Source organism: Hypanus sabinus, chromosome 9 (assembly GCF_030144855.1).
Source record: "Hypanus sabinus isolate sHypSab1 chromosome 9, sHypSab1.hap1, whole genome shotgun sequence".
In the NCBI taxonomy this organism is placed as follows: domain Eukaryota; kingdom Metazoa; phylum Chordata; class Chondrichthyes; order Myliobatiformes; family Dasyatidae; genus Hypanus; species Hypanus sabinus.
Window position 1 is genome coordinate 10,912,901 of NC_082714.1, and position 15,574 is coordinate 10,928,474.

The 15,574-nt window shown below is 43.6% G+C and overlaps 1 protein-coding gene across 1 annotated transcript in view; it reads right to left on the minus strand.

Moving 5' to 3' along the window:
- Positions 1-15,574, minus strand: part of LOC132398968 (uncharacterized) — a 101,466-nt gene that overhangs the window by 62,954 nt on the left and 22,938 nt on the right. Inside the window, exons 8-9 of the mRNA XM_059978805.1 lie at positions 12,965-13,106; positions 11,727-11,900 (exon numbers count right to left, since the gene is read on the minus strand). Of these exons, the coding sequence (XP_059834788.1) occupies positions 11,727-11,900; positions 12,965-13,106 (316 nt within the window). The remainder of the gene's footprint in view (positions 1-11,726; positions 11,901-12,964; positions 13,107-15,574) is intronic.

The window sequence follows — 15,574 nt, forward strand, 5'->3', positions numbered from 1 at the left end:
AAGTTAATATTGTTAATAAAGTTAATAAAGTTGTAAAATGGATTCAACAGTGGCTGGATGGGAGATGCCAGAGAGTAGTGGTGGATAATTGTTTGTCAGGTTGGAGGCCAGTGACTAGTGGTGTGCCTCAGGGATCTGTACTGGGTCCAATGTTGTTTGTCATATTTAGGCCAGCTAGAAGAGTGGACTGCAAGATGGCAGATAGAGTTTAATGTTGATAAGTGTGAGGTGCTACATTTTGGTAGGAATGATCAAAATAGGACATACATGGTAAATGGTAGGGCATTGAAAAATTCATTTAGAACAGAGTGATCTAGGAATAATAGTGCATAGTTCCCTGAAGATGGAATCTCATTTGGATAGGGTGGTGAAGAAAGCTTTTGGTATGCTGGCCTTTATAAATCAATGAATTGAGTATAGGAGTTGGGATGTAATGTTAAAATTGTACAAAGCATTGGTAAGGCCGAATTTGGAGTATTGTGTACAGTTCTGGTCACCAAATTATAGGAAAGATGTCAACAAAATAGAGAGAGTACAGAGGAGATTTACTAGAATGTTACCTGGGTTTCAGCACCTAAAGTTAGGTCTTTATTCTTTGGAGTGTAGAAGGTTGAGAGAGGACTTGATATAGGTATTTAAAATTATGCGGGGGATAGAGTTGACGAGGATAGGCTTTTTCCATTGAGAGTAGGAGAAATTCAAACAGGAGGACATGAGTTGAGAGTTAAGGGGCAAAAGTTTAGGGGCAGGTTCGATTTTGTCATTTAAAGTAAAATTGGATAGGTATATGGACAGAAAAGGAATGTAGAGTTATGGGCTGAGTGCAGGTCGGTGGGATTGGGTGAGATTAAGTGTTCGGCACGGACTAAAAGGGCCGAGATGGGCTATTTCCGTGCTGTAATTGTTATACGGTTATATTGTTGTTGAACCCTTTGCAGATCATGGTCATCAAAGCTTCGCCGCTCTGGGGCCAAAGTCCTGAGTTCCATCGAATACTGGGCGGCACTAAATGGATCAAGAAGGGTGTAGTCGGGGTCTGTTCTGTTCCACTTAGCTGTTGCCCATTCCAGAGCTTTACCGGGAGGTGGGTGGTGCTAGCGTAAGCCTCTTTACTTGGCTCGGTAGGAAACTTGCGCGGCGTGGGTTTTAACACCTGTGAACGCTAAGTTATAAACCTGCTACTGGCGACTCGCGTCAAAGTGCTCCGGAGTGGACGAATTGAGAGAGCTATCACTGCCCCCACCTGGCCGTGCTACTCTCTAGATCGGGGTGTACCTGTTACCTGGGTTTTTAGGTTTTCCTTGATGGCAGGGAGGTTCGTGGTCATTCGATACAACTGCTGCTTGCCCGCTGACTGTGGCACTTCGCTATGCCAGATCTGATCGCACGCCCTATCTTGCCGAGTTCATTATTCTAGCCTGATCGTACTGTAAGGGTCACCAGCGAAATAAAACGCAGGAATCGCAGAGACTTCGGCAATTCAAACAAAACTAAAGATTTCTTACAGAAATTAACCAGCAAAACTAACAAGTAAACTATACAGGTCTAAAGAACTGAAATCACTGACGATAGACAGAACTCGCCGAGTTTCACCGGAGAAAGATCCAGAACAATCGAGCAGAGAAGGGTTGGCATTTCTACCTGAAATACATCCTGGAGCTCGTATGAATTCAAGACCAATCAGACAACCCAGGTATCCGGACGAAGCAATAACTGCCAAAGACAACAGTTACAATGCAGGACATTGAAAATACCGTGCTAATTAAATGATCTCAAATTGGATGAAAGTGATGAATACAGTGAGAGCTTCAAGATCCTCATGATCCCACACGAGACACCTGCAATACAAAGTGAAAGAATTAGAACGTGCAAAGACAATTAGAGTTTGAAGGGAAAACAATCCAATGAACACGGCATACCCACGAAGTGACACTGACAAAATATAATGTACACGCTAATACCATCTTTTTCTCTTAAAAACGACCCTTGGTTATCATATTCCCATTAAGTACTGAGAGGCAGTGCACATACACCTGGAGATAGTAATGTCGTTGAAGCTGTGAATTTCAAGTCAGTAGGAATGAACATCACCAATGGCCTGTCCTGGTTTAACCATGTAGACACCATGGCCAAGAAAGCTCACCAACTTCTCTACTTTTTTGAGAAGTTAGAGAAATTTGGCCTGTCCCCTTTGACCATCACCAGTTTTTATTAAAGCAGCATCGAGAGTATTATGTCTGCATGCATCTCAACTCAGTATGGCAACTGCGCTGCATGAGACAGCAAGTAATGGCAGAGTGTTCTGGACAGAGCTCAGCACTTCACGGAAACCAATCTCCCCTCTATGAAATCTGTAAATTTCTTGCAGCCTCAGTGAAGCAGCCAGCATAATCAAAGGCTAAACCCACCCCAGATATTCTGTCTTATTCCCTTTTCCATTGTGGCAAAGATATAAAATCCTGAAAATGTTTAATAGATGACTCAAGGACAGTTTCCACCACACTGTTGTAAGACTATTGAACATCACTGGTACAATGAAATGGACTCTTCACTTCACAATATACAGTACCTATAAAAGGTATTCACCCCCTTGGAAATTTTCATCCTCTATTACTTTACAACATTGAATCACAGTGGATTCCATTTAGCTTTTTTGACACTGATCAGCAGAAAAATACTCTTTCCTGTCAAGTGAAAACAGATATCTATGAAGTCATCTAAAATAATTGACAGACAGACATACTTTATTGATCCTGAGGGAAATTGGATTTCGCTACTGTCGCACCAGCCAAGAATAGTGTAGAAATATAGCAATATAAACCCATAAATAATTAAATAATAATAAGTAAATTATGCCAAGTGTAACTAAGTCCAGGACCAACCTATTGGCTCAGGGTGTCTGATACTCCGAGGGAGGAGTTGTAAAGTTTGATGGCTACAGGTAGGAATGACTTCCTATGACGCTCAATGTTACATTTCGGTGGAATGTGACTCTGGCTGAATGTACTCCTCTGCCTAACCAGTACATTTTGGAGTGGATGGGAGACATTGTCCAAGATGGCATGCAACTTGGACAGCATCCTCTTTTCAGACACCACTGTCAGAGAATCCAGTTCCACCCCCACAACATCACTGGCCTTACGAATGAGTTTGTTGATTCTGTTGGTGTCTGCTACCGTCAGCTTGCTGCCCCAGCACACAACAGCAAACATGATAGCACTGGCCACCACAGACTCGTAGAAGATCCTCAGCATCGTCTGGCAGATGTTAAAGGACCTCAGTCTCCTCAGGAAATAGAGATGGCTCTGACCCTTCTTGTAGACAGCCTCAGTGTTCTTAACCAGTCCAGTTTATTGTCAATTCATATCCCCAGGTATTTGTAATCCTCTACCATGTCCACACTGACCCCTTGGATGGAAACGGGTCACCAGTGCCTTAGCCCTCCTCAGGTCCACCACCAGCTCCTTAGTCTTTTTCACATTAAGCTGCAGATGATTCTGCTCGCACCATGTGACAACATTTCCCACCGTAGCCCTGTACTCAGCCTCATCTCCCTTGCTGATGCATCCAACTATGGCAGAGTCATCAGAAAACTTCTGAAGATGGCAAGACTCTGTGCAGTAGTTGAAGTCCAAGGTGTAGAAGGTGAAGAGAAAGGGAGATAGGACAGTCCCCTGTGGAGCCCCAGTGCTGCTGACCACTCTGTCTGACACACGGTGTTGCAAGCGCACATACTGTGGTCTGCCAGTCAGGTAATCAATAATCCATGACACCAAGGAAGCATCCACCTGCATCACTGTCAGCTTCTTACCCAGCAGAGCAGGGCGGATGGTGTTGAACACACTGGAGAAGTCAAAAAACATGACCCACACAGTGCCCGCTGGCTTGTCCAGGAGGGCGTAGACACGATTCAGCAGGTAGACGATGGCATCCTCAACTCCTAGTCAAGGCTGGTAGGCGAACTGGAGGGAGTCTAAGTGTGGCCTAACCATAGGCCAGAGCTGCTCTAGAACAAGTCTCTCCAGGGTCTTCATGATGTGGGAGGTCAATACCACTGGTCAGTAGTCATTGGAGCCACTGGGGTGCGGCGTCTTCAGTATAGGGACGAGGCAGGATGTCTTCCACAGCACAGGAACCCTCTGGAGACTCAGGCTCAGGTTGAAGACATGGTGAAGTACTCCACATAGCTGGGGTGCACAATCTTTGAGCACCCTGGGGCTGACACCATCCTGGCCTGCAGCCTTGCTTGGGTGGAGACGCTTCAGCTGTCTTCTCACCTGTTCAGCTGTGAAGCCCACCATGGTGGTTTCAGGTGGGGGATGGGTGTAGTCATGAGAGCAGGGTGGGGGGCTGTGAGGAGGGGTAGGAGGGGAGGGTGGAGTATGTATTGGTTGTGGGCCGACAACAGATGAATCATGTGGGGGATGGGCAGGGGCCACAGTGTCAAATCTATTGAAAAACAGGTTAAGTTTGTTGGCCCTGTCCACACTGCCTTCAGCTCCTCTGTTGCTAGTTTGCCGGAACCCAGCGATGATACTCATCCCACTCCAGATCTCTCTCATGTTGTTCTGCTGGAGTTTCCACTCAAGCTTCCTCCTACACCTGTCTTTAGTCTCCCTGATCTTGGCTGACAAATATAAAACACAAAATAATTGATTGCATAAGTATTCATCCCTTTAATAAGACATACAAAATCATCACTGGTGTAGCCAATTGGTTTTAGAAGTCACATAATTAGTTAAATGGAGATCTATTTTTGGAGCCCTGTGTGCACTCAAAGTGTTTCAATTGATTCAATTCCACATGGGGAAGGTTCAATCGTTAGGTATTAGTATTGAAGTAGTAAAATAGATTCAACAGTGGCTGGATGGGAGATGCCAGAGAGTAGTGGTGGATAATTGTTTATCGGGATGGAGGCCGGTGACTAGCGGGGTGCCTCAGGGATCTGTACTGGGTCCAATGTTGTTTGTCATATACATTAATGATCTGGATGATGGGGTGGTAAATTGGATTAGTAAGTATGCAGATGATACTAAGATAGGTGGTGTTGTGGACAATGAAGTAGGTTTTCAAAGCTTACAGAGAGATTTAGGCCAATTAGAAGAGTGGGCTGAAAGATGGCAGATGGAGTTTAATGCTGATAAGTTTGAGGTGCTACATTTTGGTAGGGCTAATCAAAATAGGACATACATGGTAAATGGTAGGGCATTGAAAAATGCAGAGGAACAGAGAGATCTAGGAATAATGGTGCATAGTCCCCTGAAGGTGGAATCTCATGTGGATAGGGTGGTGAAGAGAGCTTTTGGTATGCTGGCCTTTATAAGTCAGAGCTTTGAGTATAGGAGTTGGGATGTAATGTTAAAATTGTACAAGGCATTGGTGAGGCCAAATTTGGAGTATTGTGTACAGTTTTGGTCACCAAATTATAGGAAAGATGTCAACAAAATAGAGAGAGTACAGAGAAGATTTACTAGAATGTTACCTGTGTTTCAGCACCTAATTTACAGAGAAAGGTTGAACAAGTTCGGTCCTTATTCTTTGGAGCATAGAAGGTTGAGGGGAAACTTGATAGAGGTATTTAAAATTATGAGGGGGATAGATAGAGTTGACATAGATAGGCTTTTTCCAGTAGGAGAGATTCAAACAAGAGGACATGAATTGAGAATTAGGGGTAACTCGAGGGGGGACTTCTTTACTCAGAGAGTGGTGTCATGAGCAAACTGAGCTTGAAACGGGGTACCAGAGTTGACCCTATGAATTGTGCTGCTATTGAGAGAGACAGGGGGAGGTGTCCAGCACAAAAGAGAGAGAGAGAGCGAGAGAGAGAGAGAGAGAGAGAGAAGATTAATGTTATGGTTTCTTCTAGCAGCTTGTTTACCTTTTCCTCAAGGACACTTTGCTTGCTTGTTAAGATTCCTGCAGAAAGAGCAGGGCGGAGCCAGTTGATGGACAGCTGGTGTCCAGCATGTGGAGATTAAAAGCAGGTCTGCTGGGACACAGACAGACACACCACGGGACACTGAACGAGCTTTGTGCACCCACAGGAAGGTGCATCAGCTCTCATCACCTCTCCCTCTCTCTCCAACGTTACTCAAATAACTACCTCGACCTGAACTGAACTGAACTCTTCACCATCGTAGGACTCAATCCATTTACACCTGGGCTTGAAAGAGCCTGGTTATGTATATATATATGTATATATATGTATATACTTCTGTATATATATCTATATATTATTGCTAACCTTTTTCATATATTTGCATTCTATAGTACTGTATTGTGCAGTTACTAATAAAAACCCAGTCACTGGGTACGTGACAAAATTGGGACCTTTGTCCAAGATTTGAACAACAATTATGTGGGGGCTGTTTGAATTGCTTGGGGTACGTTCCCTTATCTGATTTTGTTGTGGGGAAAACAAAAGGAAAGCAGCAGAAATGGATGTTACGGATTTTCTGGCAAGACCAGACCCTGCGGGCTTAAGGAAAGCTAAAAAGGATGAGTTGTGGGCAGTTGTTGAGCCTTGTTACGTACCCCGTAACTAGGTCACTTACCAGCAACAATAGAGAGGTCCATTGAAGTCTGATGGTACTATTTTTAAAAGTCTTTATTTATAATGGGGCACAAAAATAAGATTAATACAAACATTCAGATAATATACATCGTCAATACTCAATCTAAAGCGCGGGTATAATAATAACCATCAATAAGTAATAGCTTGATCGTTTGTCTAGGGGATAATATATTGTCCGATGGAAATATAAAAGTCACTCAGTTCCTGCAGGCTTCAGCCTTTGGGGACTGCTGGGTTTTCACTTGTTGGAGAGAGAGAGATTTGTGAGAAAAGAAACTTGCCCGGGTCTTTTATGAAGCAAATCCATTGAATCTAGAAAGTTGGTTCCCCGTTGTTAGTTCAAGAAAATCGTTTCTGTGGTACCCGCCACTGGCTCCCAGGCAAAGGGAACCGAACGCACGTGGCTTTCTTCAAATGGCTTCCCGCTACTATGGGATCATTAGCATTTCTTCTGGTGCGTCTGAAAGGGGTTGTTCCCCCAGACCCTCTTTTATACTTCCTCACGGGGTCTCAGATGTCAATCAGGTTGGGATAATGCAATCTCTCTCTCAACCAGCCCACTTTGCCCGAGGGCTTGCACGTAGCATAGTCCCCAATCCACAAACGTTGTCTCCAGGAGACAATGGCCAGGTCTCTCTCTCTCATTTCCTGGGTCCTCTGAGCCAACCCAATAATGCTCTTGCGATTCTCACAAAGGAGGGGGCTCCCCCAGCCCTTCGGCCCCTCAGAGCTGTGGTGCATTCATAAGAATCTATATATTATTGCTAACCTGTTTCATATATTTGCATTCTATAGTACTGTATTGTGCAGTTACTAATAAACACTATTAGTGTATAGCAATACCAGACTCCAAAGTGTTTTCCATTTCTGCTGGTTCTTTAACCCGGTCACCGGGTACGTGACAGTGGTACCTGTGTGGAATGAGCTTCCAGTAGAAGTAGTAGAGGCAGGTTCGATATTGTCATTTAAAGTAAAATTGGATAGGTATATGGACAGGAAAGGAATGGAGGGTTATGGGCTGAGTGCAGGTCGGTGGAACTAGGTGAGAGTAAGAGTTTGGCATGGACTAGAGGGGCTGAGATGGCCTGTTTCCGTGCTGTAAATGTTATATGGTTATATTATTGCAGAAAAATACACCCATATCTAGAAGGTCCAACTGCTGGTGAGTCAGTATCCTGGCAAAAACGACACCATGAATACAAAAGAACACTCCAAGCAACTCCACAAAAAGCACAAGTCAGGAGATGGATACAAGAAAATCTCCAAGTCACTGACTGTCCCTTGTCAATCATCAAAAATGGAAAGAAAGTGGCACAACTGTTAATCTGCCAAGAGCAAGCCATCCTCAAAAACTGAGTATCTGTGTAAGAAAGGGATGGGAGAGGGTTGTCACCCAGAGACCTGTGACCACTCTGGAGTTAGAAGCTTCAATGGTTGAGATGGGAAAGACTGAAACAATTGTGACATGGGTGCTTCACCAGTCGCAGGCTTATGGGAGAGTGGCAAAGAGAAAACCACTGCTGAAAAAACTCACATGAAACCTTGGCTAGAGTTTGCCAGAAGACATGTGGGAGACTCTGATGTCATCTGGAAGAAGGTTCTATGGTCTGATGAAACCAAAATTGAGGAAAATTTTACCAGACATCTCCCTCGCTGCCATTACTGATGCTGAGATACATCACACAATGTACTGAGACACATCATTAGTATTGTAACCTGGTGTCATTGGGTGTTTTGGGTTTTACAACATCAGGTACTCTTATCCAGATGACCCAGCCAAGGTTGATCAGACCCTGGCTTGTGTCCCAATAGCATTAGCACACGGCATACACCGCTTGATCCACCACCATCTGGAGGCTCACTCAGCAGCCTCCGTGGTGGTCTTGATGGCCCTTTCCTTTGCAACCGCCATAATGCCAAGGAGAGAGAAGGTTCTGCGCAGTGAACAGCCAGAAAAACCTCTGCACCCACCTCTACATTGTGCCCTCCACCCCTGTCTCTGGCACTACTCTACCAACCACTTGTACAATGTCCTGTGTATGTTACTCAGAATGGCCTCTTTGGTTTGTTACAAGTAGGAATGCTTCTTTGTCGGATAAGTGTTTCTCTCACCGTTGTTTCAATTTAGAATGGCTGATATGGTAATTGTATTCATTTGTTAATCAATGGGGAATGTTACTGTGTCTTGTGATGCTGGGCATTTGGGGGAGGGTTTTTTTTCGCGGTTTTTTTTAGTGGAAGGGAGAGGCCGAGGAAGATGCTGAGGAAGGTGGACGTGTGCTGGACTGCTCGTAAGACCACCGGGGTGGTCCCAGGTGCGACGGCCGGATGGGTCGATTGGTTCGTTAATTGAGCTCCAACGAGTGCACTAAACAGACTGAACTTTGATAAGTTGGCGCCTTTTGTTTTTTTCCTTGTATATACATATATATTGCCTACTATTTTTTTAATTTTAGTAAACTCTTTAAAGTATATTTCATAACGGTATTTGTTGTGGGTTTGATACTGTTGGCGGGTGCGAGGCATTAACTCGATTCTCACAGCACCTGCGTGTACGGGAGGTGGGTTGGAGAGTGGCTGGATCTCCTTTTTCCCCTAGACCGGGGGTCGGCAACCTGCGGCTCCCGAGCCATTTGTGGCTCTTTCACCTCTGTGCTGCGGCTCCCTGTGGCTTTGGGAAATAATTGGTCAGTATTTAATTAAAATGTATTTTATGTTAGTTTGTTAGCTTTTGAAATGTAATTATGGTGATCTTGTACAACCTAAGTGTAGCGACACATTTCCTGCCACATCCGAAACGGCTCACAATTAGCCAGCATTCCGGCTAAGGGAGATAGCCTACGGGGGTTTGTGAGTACGCGTCTTTTGCAGCATCTGCGTCCATGGGGGGCTGGGTTGAGGGAGGCTTAAAAGCAAGGCTGTTTAGTTCGAATAAAGCTATCTTTGACTGCAGTTTACTGACACCGCTACAACGTGTTTTTATCGCTGGCTGTCCAGACGGAAGGTGCTGAAACGCTTTGTCGCGTGTCTGGAAGAAGTGAAAACTTTCCTGGGCAGCAAAGGGCTCACCTTTCCTGAGCTGGAACAGCCAGAGTGGCTGGAAAAGCTACACTTCATGGTAGACATGACAGCGCACCTGAACACGCTGAACACAGCTCTTCAGGGGAAAGGACGTACAGCCCTGCACATGTTGGAGGATGTTTTGGCATTCGAGCGCAAGTTGACAGTGCTTGCCAGAGATTTACAGAAAGGCACTTTGTCTCACTTCCCCAATTTGAGAGAGTTCAAACAAGGTCACGACATGATAATTTCGGAGTATTTACATTCTGCAATCATCGCAATGCAAACATCGTTTGGGAAACGCTTCTGTGAGTTCAGAGAGGAAAAAAACACATTATCCTTCCCGGTCACTCCCTTAAGCATCGATCCTTCCCTACTGAATACGACTGCATTGGCAGGTGTGAGTCAGCCTGATCTTGAGATGGAACTGGCCGTCATAGCCGACAAAGACATATGGGTGTCCAAGTTTAGACGCTTGACAGCAGACCTTGAAGATGTTGCCCGTCAGAAGGCCGTTCTTGCTCAGAAACACAAATGGAGTGATATTGAAAACCTCACAGATGACAGCTTGCGATCCTGTGTAAAGATGAAGGTGACATCATACAGCCCTGATGTGCAGACGCTGTGCGCTGAGGTCCAGGAGCAGAAATCCCATTAACCAAGTATGATAAATATTTTAATTGCCTATTATTTTACTTATATTCATATTTTTTCATTGTTCAGTGAAATAGTCCTTTCATTTTTCAGGATGACAGCTGGCTGATGTTATTTTTGGTTTGCTGCTGGCGGAAAATTTAAGTTCGGCGTTTTTCATAAATACAAGAAGGACTCAAATAGACATTGAATATTTTACTTAAAAGTAACTTTCAACCCAACGTCTTTTTTTCGGAGTTCAAAATGTTTTTGTTGCATGCAGAAATGTAATTTCGTTTTCTCTACAGGAGTTCATCAATTTCATAAATGCAACACATTATAGTTTGTTTATACATAGCATAAAGGCAAAAAAAACGTTGTATGCAGTGTTATTTCATTTTAAATGTCAAACGGGTTTTGCGGCTCCCAGTGTTTTCTTTTCTGTGGGAAACGGGTCCAAGTGGCTCTTTCAGTGGTAAAGGTTGCTGACCCCTGCCCTAGACATATACCAGCCTGTTGGGTAAGGGTTACACACTGGTATCTGCCTTCTTCCATTCAAACGCCTCCTCTATCGGTCTTCCCAAGGCACTGTCGGTTCTACCATGAGGCTTCTGACAGAATGACCATGTCAGCCCTCAGGGATGATGCTGTGATGAAATCGGGGAACTTTACAAGCTTGCCAATTTCGGCTTTCAGTTGCCAGTCAGACCAACCAAGCAAGTCTGCTGGTCATCTGGGCTGAGGCTGCAGTTAGTTTTCAGCTTTGACAAAGGCTATGGGCTTCCTGTGTTGGTGAAGATGCCAACTTCGGTTAATGGCCAAAGAGATACTTTCTGCTGCTGCCTTTAGCACCTGGTCAAGATACGGTAGTGGCATTCCTCCCAGGGCTTTTGGGCAGCTGTTGAGAATACCATCATTACTGGATTTCTCTCCCACCACCATTTCTAAATTTCATTGAAGTCTCTAGTGTGGAATTTGACCTTGAACCTTTTGAATCTCAGATTGCAGCACATCATGTTCTATCTCAGTGCTGAAACTCATCAAGGCTTTGCTTAATGGAGTGAGTATGTTGCTCTAACCACTTATGTTGGTTTGATATTAAACACCTGATCCCTGAATATCATTTACGGTATGTTGTTTGCTGAATATCATCAGAAAGGTTGAAGGAATGTTATTAAATTAATTCTTAGAGAATGTCCTGTGAGATGATGGGGTGGGGAGGAGATAGTGCTTGGTGACTGTCTAAATCATTTGCTCAATTCTGGCATTTACCCATTCATGGTGTTTTCAGTCTAAGGAAAATGTCTGGTGATTTGCAGTGAGGTTAAAAATCCACCATTGATTGTTCCTCTATAATTCGTACCAAAACAGACGAAGAAGCATACTTTGAAGTGATATAAAACAAAATGAAAAGGAGAGAAAAACAAGACAAGTCATGGAATGAGGTATTTGTATCAGCGACGGACTGCACACACGTTCTGGTACTTTGGGAATGAGGTGAAGCCCACAGCAGACGTAAGCTCCAGATTGGTAACGTTCGGCGGGACTTGAAACCTGAACCTTTGTATCAGGATGGTAAAGAACAGGAAAAGCTCCATTCTGGCCAGGGTCTCCCCCGCACAGGCCCTGCGTCCTGCAAAACAGAGTGACAGAACAATGTCAATTTTCAAAAACCAAAGTTATTCACCCTCACCCCAAGACAATGAACAGTAATATTTTATAATGGGAATACAAGGTATCTGACCTGAAAAATTAAATCTATTTCTTTCTTCACAGATGCTGCCTGGCTTGCTGTATGTTCTTTACTTTTTCTTTCAGTTTACATTTCCAACTAACTTGTGTTTTCCATCATTCTGGCCATAGTATTAATTCCTGTCTCCCCTGTCCTTATTCACCACCCCTAGTCAGATTATCTGCCTCCCTCCCCATGTGTCTTTGTCACTCACTCAGCCAGCACCACCTTCATCTTTGTCATTTAGCTTCTCTTGATCGTCATCCTGTCATGGACATTCCCTTTGTCCCCCAAAGTCTTCCCAACTTCTCTGTAACTTCACCCATTGCTTCCCAAGTATTCCTAGTTCCACCAAAAGACAATAACAGGAAACAGTAACCTTGGTTACCATTCCCTCCACTGATGCTGACTGACCAGCTGAGTATTTCCACCATTCATTCTTTTTATTTCATGATGTGATAGCATTAAGTGGGTAGTGAGCAGATCACCAGGATGCTTCCTGCGTGAAGTGCTCCATTTAAAGACAAGCTTCAGGGTCTGTTTCCCCTGAAATGAGGCCATATAAAATCTGAGGTGTGTCTGTGGAGTGCAAAAACTATGAATCTACAATTACGGTTTATAAAACTGAGGGATATAGACAAGATCACTGCCTGAGAGAGTGGTAGAAGCAGAGGTGTTGATAGCATTTAAGTAGTGTTAGGTGATCACTGAGATTATCTTGGCATAGAAGGTTACTGTCCAAGGGCAGGAATATGTGATGGGCACCCATCAATATCAACTGATTACATCGAGTTATGGACTGAATGGCCTGTTTCTATGCTGCATAACTCACTTTCCACCATCCACCCCTGTCTGCTTTACTGTCTGAAACTGCTTATCCTTGACACTGCTGTTCCTTTGTTCAATGGGCCAACATCAGAGTGGAAATTCCACCAACATTAAATCCAGTAATTTAAACTTCTTACCCATAGAAAAAGGAGCAAAGGCATCTCTCTTCACAAACTTCCCATCAGCATTCAGAAAGTTGGAAGGGTTGAAGTCAAATGGGTTTTCCCATTGAGTTTTGTCAAACAGCACTGAGGTTAGCAAAGGGATCACTGATGTGCCCTAAGAATAGAATTTACAATTTACATTGTTATTCCTTTTGAGAATTATCACTGAAAAGTATTTTCACTGGAACAGAATTAACAAATGTAGCAGCTACTCCACACTTCCAGGTATATTGGTAGTTCTTAGATCTTCAATGTCCTTCACTCTGCCAAGGTCAGCTGTGTCACCATCTTCAGAGACATTGAGCTCCATAATTCTCTCTCTGTCACTTTACACCTCACTCATCTTAAAACTGCTTCTAAAATCCTCGTTCCTTGCTTCCGCTCTGCCCCAATATCTTATTAAGTGAAAGCGGGTTTATTCCTGGTCCTCAGTAAGCCAGTGAGCAAGAAAGATCCCCCTCAAATTTATTTTATTTGTTTAGAGACAGAGTGCCCATTGAGCCACATTGCCCAAGACTAATCTCATGACAATTTACAATGACCAATTAACCTACAAATCAATGTGTCTTTGGACTGTGGGAGGCAAGTGAACCCTCCTGTAGGAAACCCATGTACACATGGAAAGAGCATGCAAATCTCATTGATCCTATTTGAATCTCTTACCCCACACAGTGGTAAGTTCAAAGTACAATGTCAATATTATTAAAATACATACATGTTCTCTTGAGATTCATTTTCTTGCAGACATTTACAGGAAAAAAAGTAATACAATTTTATGAAAATCTATACATAGACAAAGTCTAACAAACAACCAAACATGCAAAAGAAAACAAAACATGCAATTAGAAAAAGTACTAAAAACTAAGTTTTACAGAGTCCATGAAAATGAGTCTATAGGTCATAGAATCAATTCTGAGTAATGAACACTGGTTCAGGAGCCTAATGGTTCAGGGTAACAGCTTTTCCTGAATCTAGTGGTGTGGAACTGAAGGCTTCTGATCCTCATATTCAAAAGGTATTACTGAGATGAGGGCATAGCTTGGATGATAGAGGTTCTTGATAATGCAAATTGCTTTCTTGTGTCAGCACTCCTTGTAAAGGGCTAAATGGTGAAGAGCAAGTTGCATGTGATGATATAGGCTGTATCCACCACATAAGGGTTTAAAATCTCAGTGTTACATCTTGAATGATAAAGTTAAAGGAAAACTCTTTGTGATTCATTACTAACTTCTTAAATTTATTCCTTCACATGAATTAGGCTTCAGCTGAGGTCGAGATTATCATCACATCTATAACCAGTAGTAATGAGACCCCTACTTGCAGCAGTAACACAAGCACATAGAATTAGAGACATAACATAAAAAGCAAAATTATACAAGGAGGAACACAATTAGAACAAATAGTCCATTTGTGCAAGTTGCCCTCCATCTCTTGTCCACTGTACACGTGCAAGTCCTTTCCAAAAAAATTGAACGCTACGTTTATAAGACCATAAGAGATATAGTTCGTGAGCCAGGACCCCAAATTTGGGCCACTGGTACCATCTGGGGGGAATAATTCTTATAGTGATTTTTGGCAAGGTATACACTCATAGTGTTAGAAAATACGTGGTAGCATTGCAGCAGTGGTAGCTGCTTCAAATCATTCTTAGACCATGTGAATGACAGAGCCAGTGACTTGAACCAACAGAAGTTGAACAATCTGCTGCAAAGTCTACTCTTAGCTGAGCTGATAACCCTGTGGACAGGCTTTCTGAAACACCTCCATCACAACAATGGTGATCTATCCGCATTCTAGATATCATGCATTGACATGGTAGAGAACGTAGTACTTGGGCTTCTGCGCACCTCTCATGAGGGGAACTGGGAGTTGCACCTCCATGCTATAAGAACCATGATCCCATGGTGCTTTACCTATGATAAGATGAATTATGTCAGGTACCTGGTCCCTTAGTTTGCTCAGATGATGAACCTCCCAGAGAAGAATCCTTCTCTGTATGAGGCCTTCAAGACAGGCCAATTCTCAGTGCAGCTGTCAAGTAACAACCCCTTTGGGCAGATCCCCATGGACCAGGCTACTGAAGCCACAGTGAACAAAGACACACAGACTCCTGGAGGCACATCACGGTTCAGCCTGAATGCTGGAGCTACCAAGCGTTACTACACAACAGCTGAGCACCACATTGCATTCCTGGGACAGTTAAGGGAGATGGTCCAAGGCAACAAATCAGAGCTTTGTCTTGTGGAACTACAGCAGCCAAGAATCCAGAAAGATGAGAGAGCAGTTTCAGCAGTGGTTAGCCTCATACATGAATGGGTTAACCCATTTGCAGAGAAGTGGGACCTCATTAGTATCTCTACGGCAAAGGCAGCCCCCAAGGACATTGCCTCCAACCTGATGAAGGTGTATGAGATTGGTGAGCAATGCTGTGCAACCTTCAAGGATGAGAGACTAGAGGAAGACCCACCAGCAAAGAAATTCCTTGACCCAATGCAAACCAACAAGCTGAAAACATTCAGTGCTACGTGTAAGAAGAGAGAAGTGAAATCAAATGGGAGGGCGATCATCTTGAAAGCAGACAGG